This window comes from Phyllostomus hastatus, unplaced genomic scaffold (assembly GCF_019186645.2).
Source record: "Phyllostomus hastatus isolate PE091 unplaced genomic scaffold, TTU_PhHast_1.1 phas_scaffold_177, whole genome shotgun sequence".
NCBI lineage: Eukaryota > Metazoa > Chordata > Mammalia > Chiroptera > Phyllostomidae > Phyllostomus > Phyllostomus hastatus.
Genome location: NW_025334012.1, coordinates 1,299,673 through 1,322,514, shown reverse-complemented (window position 1 = coordinate 1,322,514; position 22,842 = coordinate 1,299,673). Strand labels below are relative to the sequence as shown.

Genomic DNA, 22,842 nt, shown 5'->3' with positions numbered 1-22,842 from the left:
AAGATGGGTCAGGACTGGAGAAGCTCATGAGGTTTCCTTCTTAACTCCCCACCAGAGATCATTCACCCTGCCTTAACCGGACAAAACAACACAAGTCAGGGGGAGCTGGTTAGATCAGGATTTGTTTTTATTCCTTGTTGCTTTAAAATGGCTAATCAGAATAAAAAATAAAAGGGCCTCTTATTTAGAGGCTGGGGTCTCCTCTATTCAGAGGTTAGAACCCAGGTGTCCCCTCTACCCAGCACCATATTGAGGTGGGCTGAGGGGTAACCCCCAAGGGACATCCGGAGGGGCCTAGGCCTGCCACTCCTTTTCTCTATCCCCAGTTTTTGGCATGTGATGAAAAATATTGCTTTTTGGATTCTTCTCCTGGCCTTGGATTTAAAAATGTTAACTGTGTGCGATGGGGGAAAGGATTGAGGGGCTAGTTGAAGAAGCCCACTCTAATCCCTCTACCCCAAGAAAAGGGGGTTATCCAGTTGTTTCTGGAGCTTGGCCGGGCTCTTCCTGACCTTCCCACCACCAAACACATCATGGGGCCGTGACCCCTTTCCTGGGGAAACTAAGTGCCAATGAGCCTAGAAAACTAACTCTCCTCTCCCTCCTCTGACCAAGACCTCAGACTCGCCTCTCCCCATTTTCTTTCCTGATCACTTAGCACCAACAACAGCGGTGCTATTTTCTTAATTGTAATGGACAAAAGAGGGAACCCTGGGGAAAAGGAAGACTTATAGCCACGTCTCCTCTCTTTTCCTGCTGGTCTGAGGAATGGGAAGAGTAAGACCCCCCTCCTTAAACATATCCCTCCCTCATCTTCCCATCCCAGGATAGATATATAATTTCTTTGTTATTTATAATATATATATATGTACACATACACCTGGTAACGCAGAAGAGGAAAAAAATAGATTCCGTAACAATAATAAAAAAAATTATTTCTGGTTTAAAAATGATCTGGTTCCCTCCAGGGCGAGCAATTGCACAAACGTCCACTGAGTCTGGTCCAGGGATTAAGGAAGGGAAGGTCTTAAAAGGTAAAGGGGGTTGCTACCCCAGTCTTAGGGCCCCAACTCTCCGACTCCCCAGCCCCATTGCATTTTATAAAACGCTCCTCATCCTCTTGGAATCAGTGGTTTAAAAAATGTCCATGCAGGGGAGGGGAGCCCCTTGAGGAAAGGAAGGTGGCCAACTGGGGGGCCCTTTGGTGTAGGCGCAGAGGTGCAGGGGAGGGGAGGTGCCGAAGGCTCACACTGAAATCTCGTAGGTGGTGCCACCTACTCCGGACACCTTCTTGACTCCTCCCCTTGTGGGGCTACTGAGAGGTGGCTGGCCCGGGCCAGGGGAGGCTGAGCCTATACTCTTGGGCTGCCCGTTGGATTTGCTGTAGGCGGTCTTGAGCTGTACGTCATCTCTGGGAAGAAAGGAAGAGAGAGGTGTCAGGAAGTGGGACACAAAACACAGAAAAGGGAGATAGTTTTTTAAAATACGACATACTTTTCTACATGTACTTTTTTTTTTAGTGTGATGGACAATGTTTTACTTAAATGGTTTGCTCCACTTAGCACATACATACTTTCTTACCCAAACATCCCGTCTTGCTGCCCTGCTTGAAACAAGCCTGATTCCCTATCTCCTATTTACTCCCCCTCTCCAACAGCAGCTATCTTGTATATTTCCTCTCAGACAAATTACTTTTTAGGATGACAGGATTAAGAAAAAAGTACTAAACTTCAGTCTCTTCAACAGGAATGAAGGGGCATGAAGGCAGCTGGAGTAAGAATGGAAATGAAGAGGTATCCACAGGCAGGATAAGCCTGGGTCCATTCGCACTACAATGTACAAGGGCAGCCCTGATACTTCTGCAGGGCAGGATGCTGATTTTAAGTCAGCTGAGGGCCAGGATGGACTAATACTTACTTGGGTGTCAGTAACGGCTGCAAGGCCACTTCCTCCATCTCCGAGACGCCAGGTGGGGCTTTTTGGCTGCTGTAAGACATAGATCGGCCCAGGTATGGGGCAGTTGGGCCTGGTTCAGGGGACCCTAGTCCCCGGCCTCTTAGCCCATCTGGCTTGCCAAAACGGGGGACAGCTGGGCGTCCCAGTGGAGTCTTGCCCAAGGGTGATCTCTTCGAATCATCTGAGGAAGAACTAGTACGAGGGGCATGGCCAGAGCCTGGTGTCGACTGAATGCCTGAGTCCCCCAAGCCTGGTTCTTCCTCGCGGCCTGGGAGTGGGGGTGACTGGCGTAGCAGCTTCTCTCGTTCCTGGAGGGAGGCCACAATATGGCGCGACAGATTGTCGTACCGGACTGGTGAGGGCTCTCGGTGTGCTGGGCCGGTTGGCACCAAATGTGGGTGCCTCTCGGCTTCCCGTTGCTGGGCCAGCCGGGCTGACAGGAAGGGAGAGGTGTAGCCTAAAGGTGGGTCTGGCTCAGGCCCTGCCTGCACTGACTCGAAATCAGGGCTGTCTGAAGGAGTGAGCAGGCTGTCATAAGATAGGCTTCCATTGCGTGTCTGGTTGGCTAGGCTCTTGTAGGAGGTGGAGGTTGTGCCCTCTGAGCGAATGGACTGCAACTGGCCCAGCTCAAAGCCTGTGCCCTGGGCTGACTTCAGGCTGGAGGAGCGTGAACCGCTGGATAGTGGATCGAAGTGAAAACTTTTGCCAAAAGTGGGAGAACGAAAGCTCTCTGGCTCCAAGCTGGGCTCTGAGCGGTAGCTGGGATGGCGGCTGCTCTCTGCAATTGAGGTTGGCTCCTTCAAGCTGTCACCACGACTCAACTGGGGGAGAAAGTAAAGCAGACTCTTAGCGCTGTTCCTCACGCGACGGACACTAGGCCCTAGAGCCCAAGGAGTCCATCAAAGACAGCACCTGTTATATGCCAGCAATGTTTAGACCACTTTATATGCATTATCTTGTCTGACCCCTAAAGCAAATCTATGAGTCGGAACAAATAATACCCCATTTTAAGATGCAAAATATAAGACAAGTTAAGTAACTTGCCTGTGATGGGTTTTGAACTCAGGTATAACACTTAATCAGTGCTTTTATCTATTATGCTACATTGCCTCCTTTAATGAAATAACACTGTCAAGGAGATTCAATCCCACTAACATCAAAAATTAGTAAAATACCTTTTTTCTTCCCTCTGCCTCTCCCTTCCCTTCTCCCAATCTTCTTTTTCCCAGAACAGCTGGCATACATACAACCCTACTTCTTAGAGAGTACTCAGTACCTTGGCGCTGGAAGAATGAGGCATGGCGGCTGTTGTGCTGCTACTACTGTAGCCTGGCCGATACTTGTACATGGTAGGTGTGGGGGGGCTGTCCTTGCCCAAGAGGCTGCTATCTGCAGGAAAAAGGCCCAGAGGACACCACTTTACAAACTGCTCTCTTAACCTGGCTAGAGTTCCTTCAAGCATAGGAAAGAACAAAGTAGGAATAGATAGATATACCCAGCCAAAGAAAAGTCCTGGGAACATGATTTTGCTGAAATCAAGACTCAAGACTCCTATTAGCTCAGAACTGAGTGAGAGAATGCACCTAACAGGTCCAGAGTGCTCTCTGCTCTGTCTAGAGATGACAGTTTCGCTACAAATGTCCAATTCACTGGCAATAACTTAAAAAACATTCCCTTTCTCTCAGCTGTCCAAAGTAGTGGCTCAAGCCCAGGCTGGGTAGCTCAGATGGTTAGAACATTGTGCTAATACACCAAAGCCACGGGTTCAATCCCCTGTCAGGGCACATACAAGAAGCAACAAATGGTCCTAGTTTGTGTGGCTCAGTGGATTGAGCACTGGCCCGTGAACTGAAAGGTTGCTGGTTCAATGCCCAGTCAGGGCACATGATAGGGCTGCAGATGAATTTTCCAGGTGGGAACATGTGAGAGGTAACCAATCAATGTTTCTCTCCTTTTCTTTTTCCCTCCCTTCACCTCTCTGAAAATAAGTAAGTAAATCTTTAAAAAGAAGCAATCAATGAATGCATAGATGGGTAGAATGAATTGATGTTTCTCTCTCCCTTAAAAAAAAGGTGGTTCAAGTGCTACCTGTTGGGTGTTCTCAGCCACAACACAAGCATTATCTCCTAGCCCTTGCCTGTCTTCTCTACAGTTCAGTCACCTTCTCACTCCTGCTGCTGCCCTTACCCTCATTAGTAGCCAGGTTGAGGTGTGTTCGTAGCCCCGTGTAACGGCTCAGGTCCGGCTTAGGAGGAGGTGGAGGTTCAGCATCTGCGGACTGGCTCTCTGTAATCTCCAAGCTTCCCTTAGACTGGGTAAAGGAGGGCAAAGCAGATTTGGAGAACTGAGCATTACTAGAGGGGTACTGGAAAGTCAATTATCATATATTTCTATCTAAACTGGACGGAAAGACAGGGACAAGAGTTAGTTTGGGAATAGTACTGGATAAAGAAAAGTTTTCAACAAGGGCTTAATCCTGTCACTTATTTGTTCCTTTTCACCACTATTTCTTGATCTCCAACCACCTGCAAGCTGCTAGGTTAAGTCCAGTGAAGACATGGAAATGAATGGACTCAATTTCTAATGTCAGTGAACTTACAATCTAATAGAGAAAAGAAGGTACATATTTAAATAACTTGAACACAAATCAGAAAGTGATAAATACTATAACAGACAAGTAAACTAAAAGCATGTTTCTATCTCTTTGCCATGAGTGAGAGTCTCTGAGTTACCTAGCTTTGCTCCTCCAATTCCTCACCTTACTTCTCCTCAGCTCTCCCTGGATGCCGTTGTCCATGATCTTCACAGTTATCTGCCCATCTGACACTTCTGGTCGAAGGAAGGGAGGTCTGATTACAATGGTCTTCTCTTTCTTTGGTCTCCCCAAATACCTGAGTGTTAAGAGTGAAAGGGCTTTCATTCATTCATTCCAATGTATCTACTGGTTGCCTACCTTGTATAAAGCATTTTTTATTTAAGAAGCAGTCTTACTGAGCCAGTGAAAAGATCAGCACTGAACTGATTTCTCTGACTCCATGAAGAACTAGGCCTCAGATACCTTGCTCAAGGCACTCTGGAGTAAATCTCACCCTCAACCCTCAGAGGAGAGTAACCATAACACTTGGCGAATATCAAATGAACTCACAGGGTCTACTAAAGGATGGCATGTCTTTCCCATGCAGGCATTTACCTTTCTAAAACAACTCTTCCTAAAGCCAGCCTCCCACCAGACCTTCCCAATACCAGAAGGAGCCCAAAGAAGACAAACATTTTGATGAAGGGTAAACAGCAGACCAAAGGGGTAGATGTACCTGGGTGCTGGGGAACTGCAGAGTACACGGCTGACATTGTTACAGCAGCCATTAGTAAAGGGGTTCACACCTCCCCGGAATTTACCCGTAACCTAGAGGGAGGGAGAAAGGGCCAGATAAGTCAGATGATGGGACCCTGACTTCCAAAGAGCAAAACACAAACCAGTGACAAATTATTGTGTACCTACTATCTAGGAGATTAAAAAAAAAAGAGAGTAAAACACAATCCTGCCATCTAGCAGCTTATACCTGTGATGGCTAAGAATGGCAACTCTAGAGTCTGTGTCTCTCAGTTCAAATCCTAGGTTTTTCTCACCCTAAACATCAGTTTCCCCATGTGAAATGGGGATAAATCGATCTCTGAACATTGAAAACTCAGATAATACACAAAAGAGCAAGCAAGGTTAGCTATTATTAAATGCATAAAAATAAATGTCTTTAAGCAGCATTAAAAGCTTCATGGGAGCTGACCCAGGTCTTTTATTAAGTTCCTCTAAGCTCAGAGCCCAAACTGTCCAGTATAAGCAGTTACTCTGTAAATGTTTGTTAACTAAGAAGGGCCTCTGCTCATGCTTAACATGAGGAACTTGGCCACCCCCTCATAAAAAATATTCTCTGGGTATCCATTTGTGGAAGCACAGGCTACACACTAATCCGAGGGCTAACAGACACATGCCCTGCTCTGTAGAGGTCTCCCATCACTTCTGCCCGTACCTGTTCATTGGTTGTGCGTCCCCTAGCCACCAGCACCACGTGAAATCCCGTGAGGCCAGCTACAGGGATGAAAAATAAGCCAGCCACACACATCACTGCCATTCTGAAGCCCAACAGTCAAGGAGAACAGAGGGACATGATGTCACCTTCCCCAGCTCATACTGTAGCCATCTTCCCTTGATCCTCACTACCACAGGATTCTACAGTCCCCATTCTCCCCCCTCCCAATCCCACAACCCACAAGCCTTGAAGGATACGTGACAGCCGTGCGGACCCCTGAGAGCTCCTCCATGTGATAGAGGACATAAAGGAGGCCAAAGCCAAACACACCCATAATGTGTGCTGTCAAGGAAAGAAGGAAGAGGAAGAAGTAACGGTAGTTCCGGCGACCAATACAGTTGTTCACCCAGGGGCAGTGATGATCAAATTCCTAAAGGCAAAAAGAGAGACTGAGAGGCATCCTTGGACCACAGCACTAGATCACTTTTCAGTCAAGAAGACAAACAAGGCCTGGCTGGTGTAGCTCAGTGGATTGAACAAGGGCTGTGGACCAAAGGGTCACCGGTTCGATTCCCCATCTAGCGCACATGCCTGGGTTGTGGGCCAGGTCCCCAGTGGGGGCCATGTGAGAGGCAACCACATATTGATGTTTCCCTCCCTCTCTCTCTAAAAACATAAATAAAAAATCTTAAAAGAAGACAAACAAATGGAAGAACTTAAGTGTTGTTTTTAGTAATCTGTGATCATGTTCATCATTTAGCTGCAAAATTCAAAACTGGTTCATGCAGTTTATCTTGCTCTATTAATCTGTAAGGAAGATCTTCCAGAGGTTGATGATCAAAGGCCAAAGTTGCCTCTCAAAGTTTATCCTATGTGACCAAGGAACTCTGAAAGGGAAGAATGTTAGAAACATGCAAAAACATCAAGATTCGTAAGAAAAGAGGCGTGGAAGGAAAATCTGGCAGTTAATGGCGAAGTAAAAACTGATTGGAAATAAAGAGTCAAAAATAAAAGCAAGAGATGCAGAAGGACAGGCAGAAAGAGAAACACAGCTAAAATCTGAATGCAACAGCATGATGCTGTAGACACGAGATAACATAAAGCCAGGACAAACAGCCAGAAAGATGAACCAAGGGAAGCAAGCAAGGCTAGAGCTATGCATCTTGATGCTGGGAAAGCCTACAGCCACTTGGGGCTCCTCCTGTAACAGAATTTATGTTCTACCTCTTGTGTGTACATCTCTGCTAGCACTCTTTGACAGAGCTAGAACACACAGCCAGGTAGTTAGCCAGGACTGTATGTCATACATAGTATTCAATTCTTACTCTACATGAGTAGGAAGATAACATAGGTTAAGCATTAAGTCTTACCCCACTCAGGGATCTTACCTCCACACAATTGTCACAGACACTGCAGTGGGAACATCGAGGAGGACGGTAGAAGCGGCAGGTGGCACACCATTTCATGCGCACCTGGATGCCCTTGATTTCCACTGTTTTGTAAAGGGGAGCTCGGAAGTCATCTTCCTTATCTTCATCCTCCTCAGCTGCAGGGAAGAAAGTCAAGTAAAAAACAACTGTGCCAGAACTGTACTAAACACTAGGGATACAGTATGGCCTCTGCCTTCGAGGAATACAGACTAACAGGGGAGAGACTAGGAACTAGTAACTCTAATACTATGAGATCAACTGCATATACAACACTATGAGAACACAGATGAGGAAGCAATTTATTCTGCACTGGGACAGGAGGTTTAAGAGAATATGACTCAAAAGTGGCTGTGATATGGTTACACTGATATTCTTCATTTATATAATACAGATATATTTTTAAAGAAATAAAATACATTAAAGCACATATATATAATGAGTTTGTGCAACAGTTCAATATCTACAAGAACAAGGCTAAACTATAATAATCCAAGAGAGGACCTAACATCAACTTTTCCCCCTGTGCACAAAGCCCTTGCCCAAAAGCTCTTCCCCTAGTCTATTCATTTCCTGTACATATATATTTGGTATTGTTTCCTGACTCAAGGCATCCTCTTTCAATTTTCAGCTATCAAAAACCCACCATCCCACTTCAAAACTTACAGGACATTATTTGCCTTCTCATCTACAGTGTACAATTTTTATTTTTTTATCAATTTAGAAAAGATACATGTGGGAAGAAAAAATTAAGTAACAGTGTGGGGATTAAAAATTAAATTTTCCAGTTTTACTGAGTTGGGGGAATGCTTACAATGTAAGTAAAAAAATGCATGGTAAAGAACTATACAAACAAAAAGATCCCATCTTAAGAATAGAAATAAAAATACACACATCTATTTATTATGTTGTAACTATAACTCTTCAAATGCTGAAGGAAATACAAACAGTAGTTACCTCTGGGCTGTGAAATTATAGGTGACTGCTGTCTTATTTGTACTTTCTATATAACAAATATTCACTATAAAAGATTTAATAAATCTTGAGATTTATTAAAGATTTATTAACACTTAATTTGAAATTTGTTCCACACCATCGTCTACCAGAGTGAGCTCATTCTCTTTTTAAATTAGTATATAGTTCTTTGATTATTCTTATAACTTATTCATATAAACATCTTTCCTATCTTCCCTTCTAACTGAGCTATTTGAAAGCAAGGATCTTTTTTAAAAATCACCCCAAGTGGCCAATATTGCCTTCTTCCATATAGAACAGCAATTTTCAGCCTTTTTGATCCCATGGCACACATATACTAATTACAAAAATTCTGCAGCACACCAAAACGTACTTTCTGCCAATCTGACCAAAAAAAAAAAGGGGGGGGGGTATAATTTTGACTCCTTCACACGGGACAGCTATTGCTATTAGCTGTTATCATTTTTTCATTTGACACTCTAAGGGAAAAGAGGTCAATGCCCCGAACTAAATAGTCAGGAACTGCATGTTTTAAAAATTATTGTGGCATGCTGATATAGTAGAAAAATATTTGATGAAAGAACACTAAAGGCTCACTAAGATAGCCCTACTTGTCTTTAGGTACTCCAAGTTCCTTTCATTCACCTGATCTTTGAGACAGAAGTCACAAATGAAGCACAGTGACATGAGCTGTTCTGAGAAAAATGAAATTCACCAAAGGTGCTATCCTAACGCCACTTGTTTCCCTCTTATAAGGTAACTCCACATTTGAGAGAAAAATGAGATGTCTTCAGCCATTTCTTTCCTTCTACCTCTTAGTCTACTAATGATGGTTCTTCCTCTCACCTCCTGTCCCAGAAACAGCTTCTATATGCAAAACCCTTCCAATTGCATGGGAAAGTACCCCCTTCCTAGCTCTTCAATTATCCCCTTTCTTCTATTCCAGCTTCTCCCTCTTCTCTGGTTCCAGTTCCTCAGTCTATCAACACACTCAAGCCTTCTGTAGCATAAAAATAAAAATAAAAATAAAAATAAAAAAACAACAAAACCTTCCCTCTCTTGTATTTTATCTTTTGCCTTTTTTGCTTCACTTCTTGAAAGAGTGATCTTAATACTCATTAACTCTGCTTCCTGGTTTCCTATACACTGCCTTCCAAACCATTACAATTTCAGTAATTTAACTCTCTCATGTACATACATAAATACCATTAAAAACTATTCTTTGTTCAGATCACTAATTTCTTCATTACCAAAAACAATGGGAAATTTTGAGTTTCCACACTATGAATCTATTTTCTGATACTGCTAACCATCACCTACTTCATTAACTTTCCCTAGTTCCCACTTTGTCCAGTGTGTCCTCCTACTAACCTTTCTTGCTCAATCCCTCTTCAATGGCTCCTCCTTCTCCTCTGCTCCTTACTAAAATGTCAGTGCTGGTCAAGTCTGACCTCGGTCCTTTCCTAATCTCCTTCTACTTTGTCTAGACAACCTTACTCCTCTTACTTTAAATACCACATGGCTAAAGACTTGGAGACCTTAGTCTTGGAGTCTGACTACTCAATTGTGCACCAGGTAACTCTACCTAAATGACCCATAAGTATATCTCAAATTGAACCTGTGTGAGATGCTGTCTTCCCTCCAAACCTATTCGACATTCCTATAGCTTGTGTCTTGGTTTATAAAAATCAGCATCAAACTTATCTCCCAAGTTAGGAACCTTGGAATTTACCCTGGACAATTTCTTTACCCTCTCACTCTCCCCCAGTAAGCAACTGGTCCTGAAAAATTCTGTTTAGCCTACTTCTGAAAAATCTGTAAATCCAGCCTTGAATTCAGTTTCTCATCTGGTTTGCATTTATTCCAACAGCCTCCAAAATGGTATCTGTATGTTCTTACAAGAATTATTTTTGTAAAATGAAACCTAGTCCTGTGATTCCTCCAATTAAAGACCACTTGCTGTCCAAAGGATGAAAATCTATTTATTTTAGCATGTAAAGTCTTCCACAATCAGGCACTGAGTTCTTCTTTTGCCCCTTCTGTCCCCACCATGCACTCTATCTTCCACCCCACTGAATTTCTGTGACTACAAGTTTCTGCCTAGAATGCCATTCCCTTCCATCCTCTACTTGGTATGATCGAGTCTTTCCTACCCACCTTTAGCAGCATTTCCCAATTTATCTGGGCACATATTAGCACACACTTTTCTATGGTCTCACAGAACCTTGTCCATGCCTCCATTACAACTTGTATCATACTGTTATAACTGTCTAATTCGTTTTGGATATTACTGTGCCTAGCAATAATGCCCAACCCAAATGTTCGAAATGTATTCTGCTGAATAGATAACTGAAAATCAAAGACCTGATTCAAAGTGAATCACATGGCTAGAAGTTATGACACAGAGCACTGAAGGCCCTGACCTGCTTTTCCTCATTAGACTAAACCTTAGACTTTTAAGGCCCAGGACCCAATGTATATCCAAAAATCATTTTTGAAAGGTAGTAAGAAGCTTCCAAAAAGGAGGAGGAGATCTTACCTCGAGGGAAAATCCCTGGGTCCATAAAGGTGGCCATGCTGAAGTTGGCCAGCACAAAGAGAAAAACAATCGCATTGTAGATGGGCACTGCAGGTGACACACTGAGGCTTAGTCCTGGACAGCTGCACAGGTAAGAAAGAAAATGAGGGGCTGGCTCTAATACTCTGGAAACCAACCATACAAAGGTTTATGAAGATTCAGCCCCGTACCTATACTTAAATCTTGTGTGGTTCACCTTTGCTGTCTCAAATTATTATTTAATACTTCCCAACAAATGGGTCTCGTTTCCCACAAAATGCTCACTGTACATCAAAGTACAAGACTCTGAATCTCTCTACTGTTAACCCTTTGCACAAAGATCTATTTTCTTTAGATTCTTCTTTCCCTGGTAAGTCTTTCCACATGTTTTAGAATCTGTTCTTATCTCCTTTTTAACAAAGCACAAGAATTAGGGACTGAGTATGTAACTGATACCAGCTACACTCCCTTCTCTGGAGTGGCCTGAGGGTTCTGGATCCCAGCCATGCCCCAGTGACCTACACATTGGCCCAAAGCATGGGACACCACCTGCCTCTCTGGCATCCACTCCCTCTGACTTTGTACAGCTCTCAACTGCCTTAAGTTTCTTCACTGTGTCAGGCATTTCTGAGAGTTTTATTCAACCACAGGCTCGTTCTCAAAGTGAAAAAAAAAAAAAAAAACCCACAACACCCAGCTAAGGATTGATATCAAATCACAGAACTAGACCTCTTGAGGTCTATAAATGAAGCAGAAGACTGGGGAAGAGAAAAAGAAAAGATATCAAACCAAAGCACTCTCAATTCTGTAGGAAAAAGAAACTGGCTGGATATACCCAATATTCCACAGGGTTCAAATTAAGAGACATGCTTTAGGTAACTTTTCTTGGGACAAAAAGCAGGAGTGCCCCAGTCTAGGATTACACTCAGTTTCTGTTGGGATGTGAGTCTAGCAGGAAAGCTGCAGGTGCTCTTCCTTTCTCTGATGATATCCTGGGAGCTGGAAGTTTCAAAACATAGATGTGCTGGTTGCTTTGTCAGTATTATCAAAAGGCCTCTCTCTCCTGTCTGGACTCAGGAAGAACTGCCCATTACAAGACAGTGGCTAAATACCCTAATCTGCTCTGTGGCTGAGAACTTAATCTCCAGAATTAGGACAGCATCTGTCTTTGTCCCCTTTATCTAAACCAGTCAGAAGGAAAGGAAGAGTTCACTGAAGAAAAGGAAGAAGGAGGAACAAGACAGCATGAGTCTGGAGAATTCATCCACAGCAGTCCTGGATTCTGCTGTGATGTGTCTCCAGCAAAACAACAAGCACAACCCTGAATAGTGTGATTCAAGACAGTGTGCAGGAACTGAGCTCCTTATTGAGATATAAACTAACGATAAGAGACAAAGGTGATTGTTACAAAGCATCTCACAAGTCTTGACCACCACCATTTAAGTAAATATTATATGCAAAGATTTTTGGACAGTAAATATCAACTCTCTGCTTCTCCCAGTAGGTCAGTACATAAAATCAGAAGATAACGAAGTTAGAGTAAAGGCACTGATTTTAAGTGTAAAACAGACCTTCCATCATAGTTCTCGGTTTATTCTATCAATCAAAGTCTCCTATGGAAGCCTATTCCTCTAGGGGTTCTTTGGTTTAGAAAAGATGTCCCCCTACCTCAGCAGGGTTTGGGGTGAACTACAAGCAAGAAGGAAGAGTCCTTACACAGCCCCACCTAAAGCCTGACTTCCTAGGCTCCTTAGGAGGGAGGGAGAGAAACTGAAAACCAGTCATCCAGGTTAGAGCCCCTCCCTAGTACTTAGCTGTCACTTCAATTTCCGCCTGGGAAAGAGGAGAAAGGGTGACTCACTTGACTCCTACAGCCTGGGAAGATAATTAGAAGAGAAAAAGAAATTAAATCCTTAGAACACTGAGGTATCATGATTTAAGTCTCATTCCTAGAGTTGGCCATTGTGGCTACTGTGGCAGCCTCTTGAGCTTCTGAAAAAACAAGGGTACCTCCGTTCCCAAGGGAAACTAAGGTGAATGACTATAAGACGTCAGCCCCCTCGCAGGCCCAAATGTCAGCTGTTCTGACCCCATTCTTTCTTGAGTTTCTGCATTTCCACTCAAAGCAAATCACAATTTCTTCTGTATCCTGCCAAATACCTACCCTTGTTTAATGAACTTTACCCCTACAACCTTCTTAATATAAACCCATCCTAAGTAAAGTGTGAAATCCTAGAATCGAGTTCCAGTATCTGTTGCCAAAATAAAGCCTGCCCCAGAGTAGTAGTTTCTGGAAATGATACAAATAGCTGCACAGAGAGTATTTGCTCCAAGATTCAAATCAGGGACCCACTGTTTCCAACCTGAACACTCTAGCTAAAGGAACACCCTACCAAGGAGAGACATGTGTGAACAGAGACTGTTCCTGCCATATCCCACATTCTGTTTGGCTTGGGAGAGGCTTGCTGTTGCTATAGTATTTTTGTCAGATTCCTAGGTGACCACCCCAAGTAGCCTGTCTGAATCTGTTGCCTTTGATGGAAGGAGATGAGGCCTGAGCTGAGAGTTGTTGGGGCTCGTCCTCAGCCTATAGCAATAATCACAGAGCTCCAAAGCATAGGGAGTGGCCGTAGCCCAGAAGGCTGGCTGGCTGGCTGGCTGACTGACTCACTGATGAAACTCCCAGACCTATACCACCTCAGAAAGAACAGGTTCTTCTGCCCACCCATTCAGCCCTCCTGTTTTCAAGCCAAATAAAATGGGGAGAGTAGGTTTCAATACCTATACTCTTGAAATCTGTTTCCTAGCCTTCTCTAACAGTTCCTATTATAGGAATTGTTCAATTCCTGGTACAGAAACCAAAGTAGGAGTCAAGAAGCTTTGGATTTTAATCCTCTCTCTACCAATATTTTGCTAGGTAGCCTTACGTGACCTGCAGAAAACTCTCCAGGTTCGTTACTTCAACTACATAACACAGATATGAGAATGAAGGAGACAGTGTTTGAAAGGATCCTAGGGTTCTATTTAAACCAACTGGCTAGATGCTGGCCATTCACTGGCTAAAAGATACACACACAAAAGAACATTGCTAACTACTGCCATCATCATCAATTATCATTCCAGCTCCACCTTCATCCTTAATTCCACTTCCCCGTCTGAGGTACTGGAGATTCAAGAGCACTTGAAACGTAGGCACTACGCTCCTAAAGAACAGGTCTATGCATTCCACCCATACCTGGCACATAGTTTGAGTGTATGACTAGTGTTCCTTGTTAATGAGGAAAGGCTAGAAGGAATACCCCACTTCCCGACCCTGGGGATCCTCAAGATGCCACAGGAAAACAACTTCTCCACTTATGGGTGGATAAGTTTCTCTTAAAACCCTTCATTTATGGTGTACCTGTAACCCAGACTTCCAAGCTGCTCATTGCAAGACCTAGGACCTGGGACCTGGGACCTTATTGCTGGATGAGAAAACAACATACGAAAGGAAAAGCAACCACCATTGCTCAACTGACGCCCTAAATCACAATACTGCTCCCCCTCAAATCAGGTGCTAGCACCTCCCCAGTCATGCAAAAAGGACCAGAGGGACAGCCAGTCACTCAGGTTGCCCAACTCCCTGGGGTAAAGGGTTGGGAGGGACCAGAGGTAGAAACCGAAAGGAAAAAAGCTCTCTCATGGATGGGGGACAACACTGGAAAGACCATCACAGATTTCTGCACAACCCTGAGTTCTATCCTTCCTGCCGAAGATCACCTGCAGCAGAGGTTTACCCCCATGCCCTACGTACTGACTTTAAAATTAAACAAAATGAGGCACTAGTTGACTTCCCTCACAGTTCAACGCGACTTTAGAGGATACAATTGAGTGATTTATTGCAAATGGTACTGCCCTAAAAAGGTCTCAGGGGTCCCCAGAAGGACAAAGAGGAGACATCAAGTGGCCAGGCCTCTATGTACCAGCCTCACTTGAATCAGACAGCTCTACTCTTATGCCCTATGTACTGGGATTCCAAATAAGATCTCATTTTAAAAAAGGGTCATGTTGCCTAAACCAACTGCTCTAGGTCAACTTCCTCATTATGCAGAGGAAGAAACAGGTCCACAAAGTTTAACAAGCTTTACCAAAATCAGTCTCCCACAAGTGCTTATTCCTTTGACCTAGCACTGCCACCTTGCCAACCACAAAAGAAGACTAAAGACAGACAGATGAGGATGCAGGCACATCATCTTCAATGCAGAGTCTAATGCCTAATTGGGAGGGGGAGGGTTACTTTAGCAGACACTCTCCTTCCCAAAGAGAGAGAGAAAAGGGGAAAGAATTAAGACATGATCCCCAATAACTCACCCGCTCAGTTTTAATACTGAATAAATTCAGTGAACGAGGGGGATTAGGCTTCTAGGAGAAAAACCTCAACTGTGCAATTCAAGCTTCTCTGAGGCAGATCACCATTTTTTGATGACCAAGCCTAACTGGTAATTTCTGCTCATAGCTTTCCCTACTTGACAAACATGGCAGGTAAATTATACCTAATTGGTTGAAGCCTATATGCCTCCACTAATTATGTCTGCCAGCTGAAAGGGACTCTTCCTCCTACTCTCAGTCCTCTAGGTCCCAAAGTAATTCTCACCTGGGGCTTACACAGATGCCACAGATAGCTGTAGCCTCATGAAGAGAATAGGAGGATGACAGAGTAGTCACATAGTGAGGGCCCCAAATCAAAACTGGGTCACAGAAAGTCTTTCTCATGTCTACTTGAAATCACAAATTATTTTTTAGGTTGTATACAGTTTTAAGTGGAGTTCTCCAAGGAACTGAACCTCAAAAGGGATAGAATGTGTGGGAGAACAGTTTTTGAGAACGGTGGCACTTCAGCCCAGATACATGCTTATGGAGGAACTGCTAGAGTTACACAGAGAGGAAGAGATGAGAATTTCAGAGGTTCAAAGTAAGATAAGCAGGGTGTTTAGGTCTCCAAAGGTGGGCGTGAAACCCTAGGCAGGAAAAGAGAAACCAGAAATCAGTCCTGAGGAACGTGCCAGGGAGAACGCTCACTATGACCTCTAACTTTGGATTAGAGACAGTAATTCCAAATAGGGTTAATACTGTCCTCCAAAACTCTTTTTCCTAGGGCTCAGGGGCCATGAAATAAGAAGGGCCCCTACTTTTCTGGCACCAGGGAATGGAAAAGTAGGTTAAATCGCTTCAACTATCAGTTGAGAAAATGCCTATGTCAGGACAACAATTTGTGGCAAAACTGGTATAACCAGCCAAGCACTTCGATGTTTCCAGATTAGCACATTAAGAGCAAAGATTCTGCTTGCCCTATCTCAAGAGCAGATGGATTGAAAAAGAAAGACCACTTAGTCCCCTGACTTTACAACTTCCCTAAGGCTTTTGTTGCCCCTGAAAAAGAACAGAACCTCCCCAATTAAGCAGGTCTAAGGGTGCCTGTCAAAGTGGTCTTGCGCACATCCCTCCTGACACAGCACCGCAACAGGCTACAAGGATGCTAAGTTCCCATATACACGTCCCATGGTTAAAACGTTGATTCTACCCACTGGCCAAATAGCAGAAACCAAACCAAGTCTGACACTAAGATTCGCTCCCCCTTAAAGCAGTCAATGCACGAAGAAGGACCGAGCACCAAACATGTTGAGACAAAGATTATAAAGCACAGAGGAGAGCAGGGCTGCTCTAGATCCCTGAGGGATTCAGCAGGTGTGTTCAGGCTGGAGAGCTGGGGGCCAAGGAATCTGACTTCTACTCGTCAGAGGGAGAGGTGAGAAATAAGGTGATGCACGATGCTCATATTTGAGGTAAGAGATCTTTCCTTACCTAAAAACTAAGTAGAAAACATCACTGTTACTTTGCTGACCCACATCTTTCAGAATTCCTTTTGACAGCAGCTCAATTTGAGGGGTTTCCCTCCCTCCTTTCTCAGATTCAATCCCAGTTTGCTATTTCTCCCCAAAATAGAAACTGCCCCCACCCCAGCAATGCCTGCTTCATTCATCCCTCAATGAGTCCAAACTGCTTTCCTTCCCTGCCACTTCATGTTCTTCCTTCTCCCAACAACCCCCCACTGCTCTAAACAGCACCTCACAATTAGGTCTGAGCCTGAACCACAGCAAAGTGAACTCTCCAGCAAAATCTACCATGCCGATTGTTTCAAGAGCTACAACTACTGTATTTTGCCATGTATAATGTGCACTTTTTTGCCCAAAGTTTTGAGGGAAATAGGGTGCGCATTATACACAGCAAAATACTAGAACACCAACTCAACAACAGTTTATGGCTCAGAGGGCTGGTACGTGTTAAGTTATGAAAAGGTAACAGCAAAGACACTTACCAGACCATTCACAGTTACAATACTGGGGAAAAAGGGAAGAACAAATCACCCCATCTCCTCCAATAACAAGCAGACAAACAAAGTATGAATGTCCCAAGTGGGAAATCTTTTAATCACCAGCTGCTTTTCCTAATGGGACTGGGGAATGAGAGAATGACCGCCATTCCCTTCATCAGGAACTAATACAAAAGAAGTCTTCTAGAACTCTCTTCCTAAATAAAACTTGCCTTCACTTCCCAGTGGCCTTCATGTCTTAGGTAACACTAAAAACCAAAACTCTCTCATTGGTGTATCTTCTAAATCAATTCTGAAATTCTCCAATACTCTAAGTTCCCACAATCTTAAATTTAAGCTTCACGTATCCCGGGGAAAAGCCACTGCTATCTGAGAAACCTTTTGTCTAGTCAGGTTCTCTTTTCTCTGATTGCTTAAGAAACTTCAAGCCTCTCTGGTGGTTTCCTCCCACTTCCTTCCTAGATCAGGATCATCTAATGCTGGAGCTGGGCAGGAAAATATGAACACTTGTGATTCCAGAGGTAGGGAGGCAAGGGAAGACAGAAGATTCAATGGCATAAAACTTATAACAAAGCTGAGAGAACAGCCTTTCCCTCGCTCTCCCTACCACATCTCTTGGATCTGGATTTACCTCTATCAGACATCCAACACCCAGTCACTTGGTTTTGAAAGCAAAACTCAAGAGAAGAAACACCCCAGCACCTCCCACGGAGTGCCCCCCCAAATACCACCGCTTGGGAGAAAACTCACGTAAAGGCAAAGAAGAGGGTCGTAGCTCCCACTAAGAAGATGGCGGCTGCTGAGACCGGAACATACTTGCTGGGTTTGAATCTCTTTCCAGACTCTGCGGGCATGTTGGAGGTCTGATGGGAGATCTGCCCTGCCGCATAGCCCAGGCCCACACAACGGCAGAACAGACAAGAAAATGGGATGAGGGCAACCACGGAGAGAAGAGCACAGGACACCAGGGAAAGAGAAAATGTAAAATTATCACCCTTCCCCCTCCCAAATAAAACCAAAGGTCAAAAGATCTCAAATGAAGGAAAGCACATGGGAGGGGGAAAGGTGATTCCAAACAATGAATAACCACTTCCCCAGAACGAGGCAGAAGAGATTAAGAAACACAACTTGCACAGTTTAAAAACTGGAGACAAACAGGAGGCTGTACACATGCAAGTGGCTGCAGGTAGAGAACACAGGCAGTCAGACAGATCAGGGAACAGCTCATGGATGGAGATAAGTCTTCAAAACGAAAGAAGGGGAGCAGACTGGGGTAGGACAGAACACTTCAGGCAAGGAAAAATTCTTCTGCAGAGATACTGTAGTACCTCCACAACTACCACACTTCCACAAAACGTGAGTGCACCCAAACAAGTGTGCTCTGTTTCTATTTTAATCCAAGAAGGAACCTGGGGCCCCTTTTCAGGAGAAGCTGTTTTTTACTGCAGTCCTTGTCTTTTTGGCAGTTTTCTCAAAGCCACCACTTCCACACCTTGACTTTAGGGCTGGTAGTCTGGCGATGGTGGTTTAACTTTATTTATTTTCTTTTGATGGCTAAAACTGGGCAGCAGCTGTTACAAGATCGAGTTGTAAATCCTTTTCTTCGAAGGGGGAGGGAAAACAGAGAGAGAGCAAGCTTGTCTGTCTTCAATCTCTTCTTGTTATTCCCAAGCCCTTTAAGGGCTCCGTTTCCTAGAGAGTTCATGTAAAACTAAAGGGAAACATAAAATCCCTGAGGCCATGTTCGTCCCAATAAGTAAAATAAGATGAAGAATCAATTCCACTCGATGCTTTTTAAAGGTGACTGTGGATGAAAGCGAAGTTCCAAAGAGGTCCCTGTTTCCAGGTTAGTCAATGTCTCTGATCTTCAGTACTGGGCTATCTGAATGCAGAGTTCAACTGGGTTACAGTGCCTCACCTGGGAAAACAAAAACAAAAAAACAAATATCTTTACCAAAGAAATTCTTCCAGAGCATTTCCTAAACACATCAAGGCTAAAACCCCACAGGCCTTTTAAAAGAAAGATTAGTTAGTTTCCAGTTCAGTTATGTATAAGATGGGCTCTTAATTAGGAGGGCAATGGATCCAGAATCCTTCACTCTTCCAAGTGCTGCTCATACTTGAAAGAGAAGAACATGGCTTCACCTGGCCTAAGGTCATCAAAGAACTAGTTCTTGTAAAGGGCCCAGCTCACCTGACACAAACAATAATAAATATCACAATCTAAAAACAAACAAGGGCACAGGACTGAAAGGCAGTCCTAGAAAATAGATTTCTCTTTGGAAGAAAAGTGTTTATTGCTACAATGAAAAGAGAAAAAAAATAACCTCAAATTAGGACAGTAAGTCTCATTTCCTTTTTGTGTATGCCTCTCTCTCTTATCCCCCATAGTTTTTTAGTTATAACCCTGAAGAGGCAGAAACTAAATTTTTAGTTGTTCAGAGTAACACATGAAAGGACCTGGGTGAGAAACGTTCTTGCACTGAAAGGTGAGATACTGTCTGTGAGAGACTGAGTCAACCCTAGGGGCTGGTCCTTTTCTTCCCCATTCAACAGTTTTTTATTCCTACACTGGCCTATTAGGAAGTGAACTGAGCCCCACCTTCCCGGATATGATTAAAAGTAACAATTATTTATGTTGATGGTAGTAGCAAAATAACACTAGCACTTTGGATTTTATAGGATGCTTTTCATCTAGTGATCTCAAAGCACTTAACTCACATTAATGGTGACAGAGTCCCTTATCCCACCCCACAAAATTGAAGGCTGGAGAATGCCTGAGGCTATTCCACTGAATCACTTGAGCAGTCAAGTTCAGAGCTCAAGAGTTCACAGGCCCCTTTGCAAGCCTCAACCCCATCTACCTATTTCTACAGACCAAAAATTTACTCGTTAGAACTTAAAAATAAAGTTTTAACACACTCAAGTGATCTAGTATTTCCCTTAATACCAAAGCTAGAGATTAAAGTAGTAGAAGATTTAAATAATGAAATACAAATGTGCCCTGGAATTTATTATTTCCTCTCTTACCTGTGGCATGGAAAGCAAAGGAGCTCTCCTTCAAAAGATGAATTACCTTTTTTTTTTTTAAAGTGTTTTAGAGGGCCAAACAGCAATAGAACAAAGTGAACACCCAGAGATTACAAAATACTATTAGCATCCTAAAAAATATAAATCCTCTCTAGCCTCCAATTCTGTAACTATTTAACTCTCGGGTTCCTATAGGAATCAAATCCCAATCTTCTGAATGTAGGCCAAAGTAACTTTGTTAACAATGAGAAGCAATTCTTGATTTGTACACAATATGGTTAGCTTTCCCCTCAAAACCCCAAAGATTAGAGAAAATGGAAAATTGCACTTCTTATATTTTATCTAAAGTAGAATATTATTTAGACACCATACATTATTTCGGATTACATTTTCTAATAGGCGGTAAGTCACATCTCAGCTAATACTGCCACAGTAATGCAGAATCATAAAAGACCATGCAATTTGGGGAGTATGATACTGAGAAACAAGAGTTCAGCATCTGAGAGATTTGGGGGATATACTCATACATTAGAAGTACAAAAGACATAACCTAAGAATGTACTGGGTACAATAAAGACATACCAAGTCTTAGCAGAAGGATGTGCTGTGTGTAGTAAGGATAAGCTTGTAGGGTGAGTGTGTTTCATCAGAGCCAGCAGTCTAAGAACGGTGTGCAAGCATGTGTATGACACAGGCACAGAGTAATCTATGGAATGGAAATAGTATGTATGAAAGAAACTTGAAAATATATGGTTTGAAGGCTTTCATAAAGATTTAATGCAAGGAATGCTTTAAAGGGGTGAATGGGTGAATGGGTACGAACAGTACCACTAACAGCACAAGTATTGTTCACTGAAATAAAGAGATGTAATAGTATAACAGAGTATATCTGAATACAAAGTAATCAAGGTATCAGAGAATCATCCACATGTCAAGGTACTGGCTGAAGAGTCAAACAGAAGTTTAACATGGGTATTATCATTATATATCGAGGTAGGAAAGTACACAGATATGTAATTCTTGTAAGCACTAGGTGAGTTTTGAAGAATGGGTTATAATGAGCATTCTGAAGAGATCTCATACAGTAGAGAGGGATACAAATATAAGATCAACCCAGACAAGATGACATTAATCAGGAAGTGAAAAATCCAAGGCAGAAAAGTGGTCTACAATATAATATATATCTGATCCTACATCTCCTTTCATAACTTTAAGTTACTTCCCTACTTCTCATCTCAATGTTTTCATTCGACCAAGTGGGAAAAACATCTTTCAACTCCCTGTCCCACGAACAGCCAGATTCCTACTGGTAAAATATTGGCAAACACATTCGAGTTCCACTTGTAAAAAGTACAAAGTACTAAAAGCATGGAGCACCCGGTCAGTGGCGGTGAGGAAGCGGACGGATGGGAGAGAACAGGTAACAGGATGAAGCTTGAGCCAAAATAAGTATCAGCAGAGTGAGAAGGGTAAGGGACCTGAGACGCAGGGAGGTAAAAGAGGAACAGCACTCAGTCCCCACCCCGAAGCTGGGGCAAAGAGAATCCCCGTATGGGGCAGAGCTGACTGAGACCCAGAAGACAGGATCGCGGCGGCAGGGCCCACTGGGGCTGCGGGAGACTGCAGAGCCGGGCGGCGCAGGGCCGGGGGCGGAAGGGGTGGCGGCTGGGCGTCAGGAGCTGAGGGGGGCCAGGGTCCCGGGCTAGGACCAGGCGGCCCTGCACTAACCCGTTCTGAGCCCGGGCGGCGTGGATCCCCGGCCTCTCCTTGTCGTCCGTTTCCGGGCCCACAGGTCCCGCCGCAGTTGGATGACCCGGCCCGGAGAAGGAATGGGGCCTCAAACCACCTCCCCCTCCCCGGTCCCCCTTCCCTAGAGGTCACTCTCCCCTCCCACCTCACTGGCCCCGCACTTCCGGTTCCGCAGGGGCCGTGTCCTCGGTACTCACCCCCGGAGCGGTTCCCGTCAACGCTGCCTTCGTTATCGCTACCGCCTCTCGGCAGTGCCGTCCGGCCTCTGAGAGGCAGCGCGCGGCCCCCGCACGCTCCACGCCCGCCCTGCTCCGCGCGCTCTCGCTCAGCGACGCTCGTCTTCGAGCCGGCGCGCGGCCGTTGCCCTTAGTGCCGGGTCTCGAACCCTTCCAGCGTCCCCATTGGCTCTCTGTACCGGGCGCGCACGACGTCTCGCGCTGAGCACGCTTCTCTCATTCATGCGGCTCTTACCGCCGCGCCCGCCCCCGCTCACTCGCTCATTCACCCATAGCCCCCACCCCCACTCCGCTCTAGGGCGTGCGCGCGAACCCCGGCGACCGCAGCGACCTCGCGGGCTGATTGGCTACAGGAGCACAGCGCCGTACGCACGCGAGAGAGCGAGAACGCGCCCGCAAGGCCGTGGGGTTCAGCAGAAGATTGGGAGGGGGGGTTCGTATACTGCGCAGGAGTCAGAAATGGGGAAATGACTGAGTGAGCCTTCCTTTTTCCTGCGCGTTACTTCCTATTTCTACT

General features: G+C 44.3%; 1 protein-coding gene across 2 annotated transcripts; it reads right to left on the bottom strand.

Moving 5' to 3' along the window:
• Positions 1-104: 104 nt before the first annotated feature.
• Positions 105-22,599, bottom strand: ZDHHC5 (zinc finger DHHC-type palmitoyltransferase 5). Of its 2 annotated transcripts, none has more exons than XM_045858283.1 (12): positions 22,287-22,599; positions 18,061-19,228; positions 10,923-11,044; positions 7,370-7,527; positions 6,239-6,411; positions 5,982-6,084; positions 5,268-5,359; positions 4,715-4,847; positions 4,144-4,267; positions 3,233-3,345; positions 1,918-2,777; positions 105-1,411 (listed from the first exon to the last, which is right to left on the bottom strand). In XM_045858283.1, the coding sequence occupies exons 2-12, from the start codon at positions 18,162-18,164 to the stop codon at positions 1,246-1,248; spliced, it is 2,148 nt and encodes a 715-aa protein (XP_045714239.1). In that variant the 5' UTR covers positions 18,165-19,228; positions 22,287-22,599; the 3' UTR covers positions 105-1,245. The 2 variants fall into 2 exon arrangements, with proteins under 2 accessions (XP_045714239.1, XP_045714240.1); XM_045858284.1 differs by lacking the exon at positions 22,287-22,599 and adding an exon at positions 22,069-22,213.
• Between the last annotated feature and the right edge of the window lie 243 nt (positions 22,600-22,842).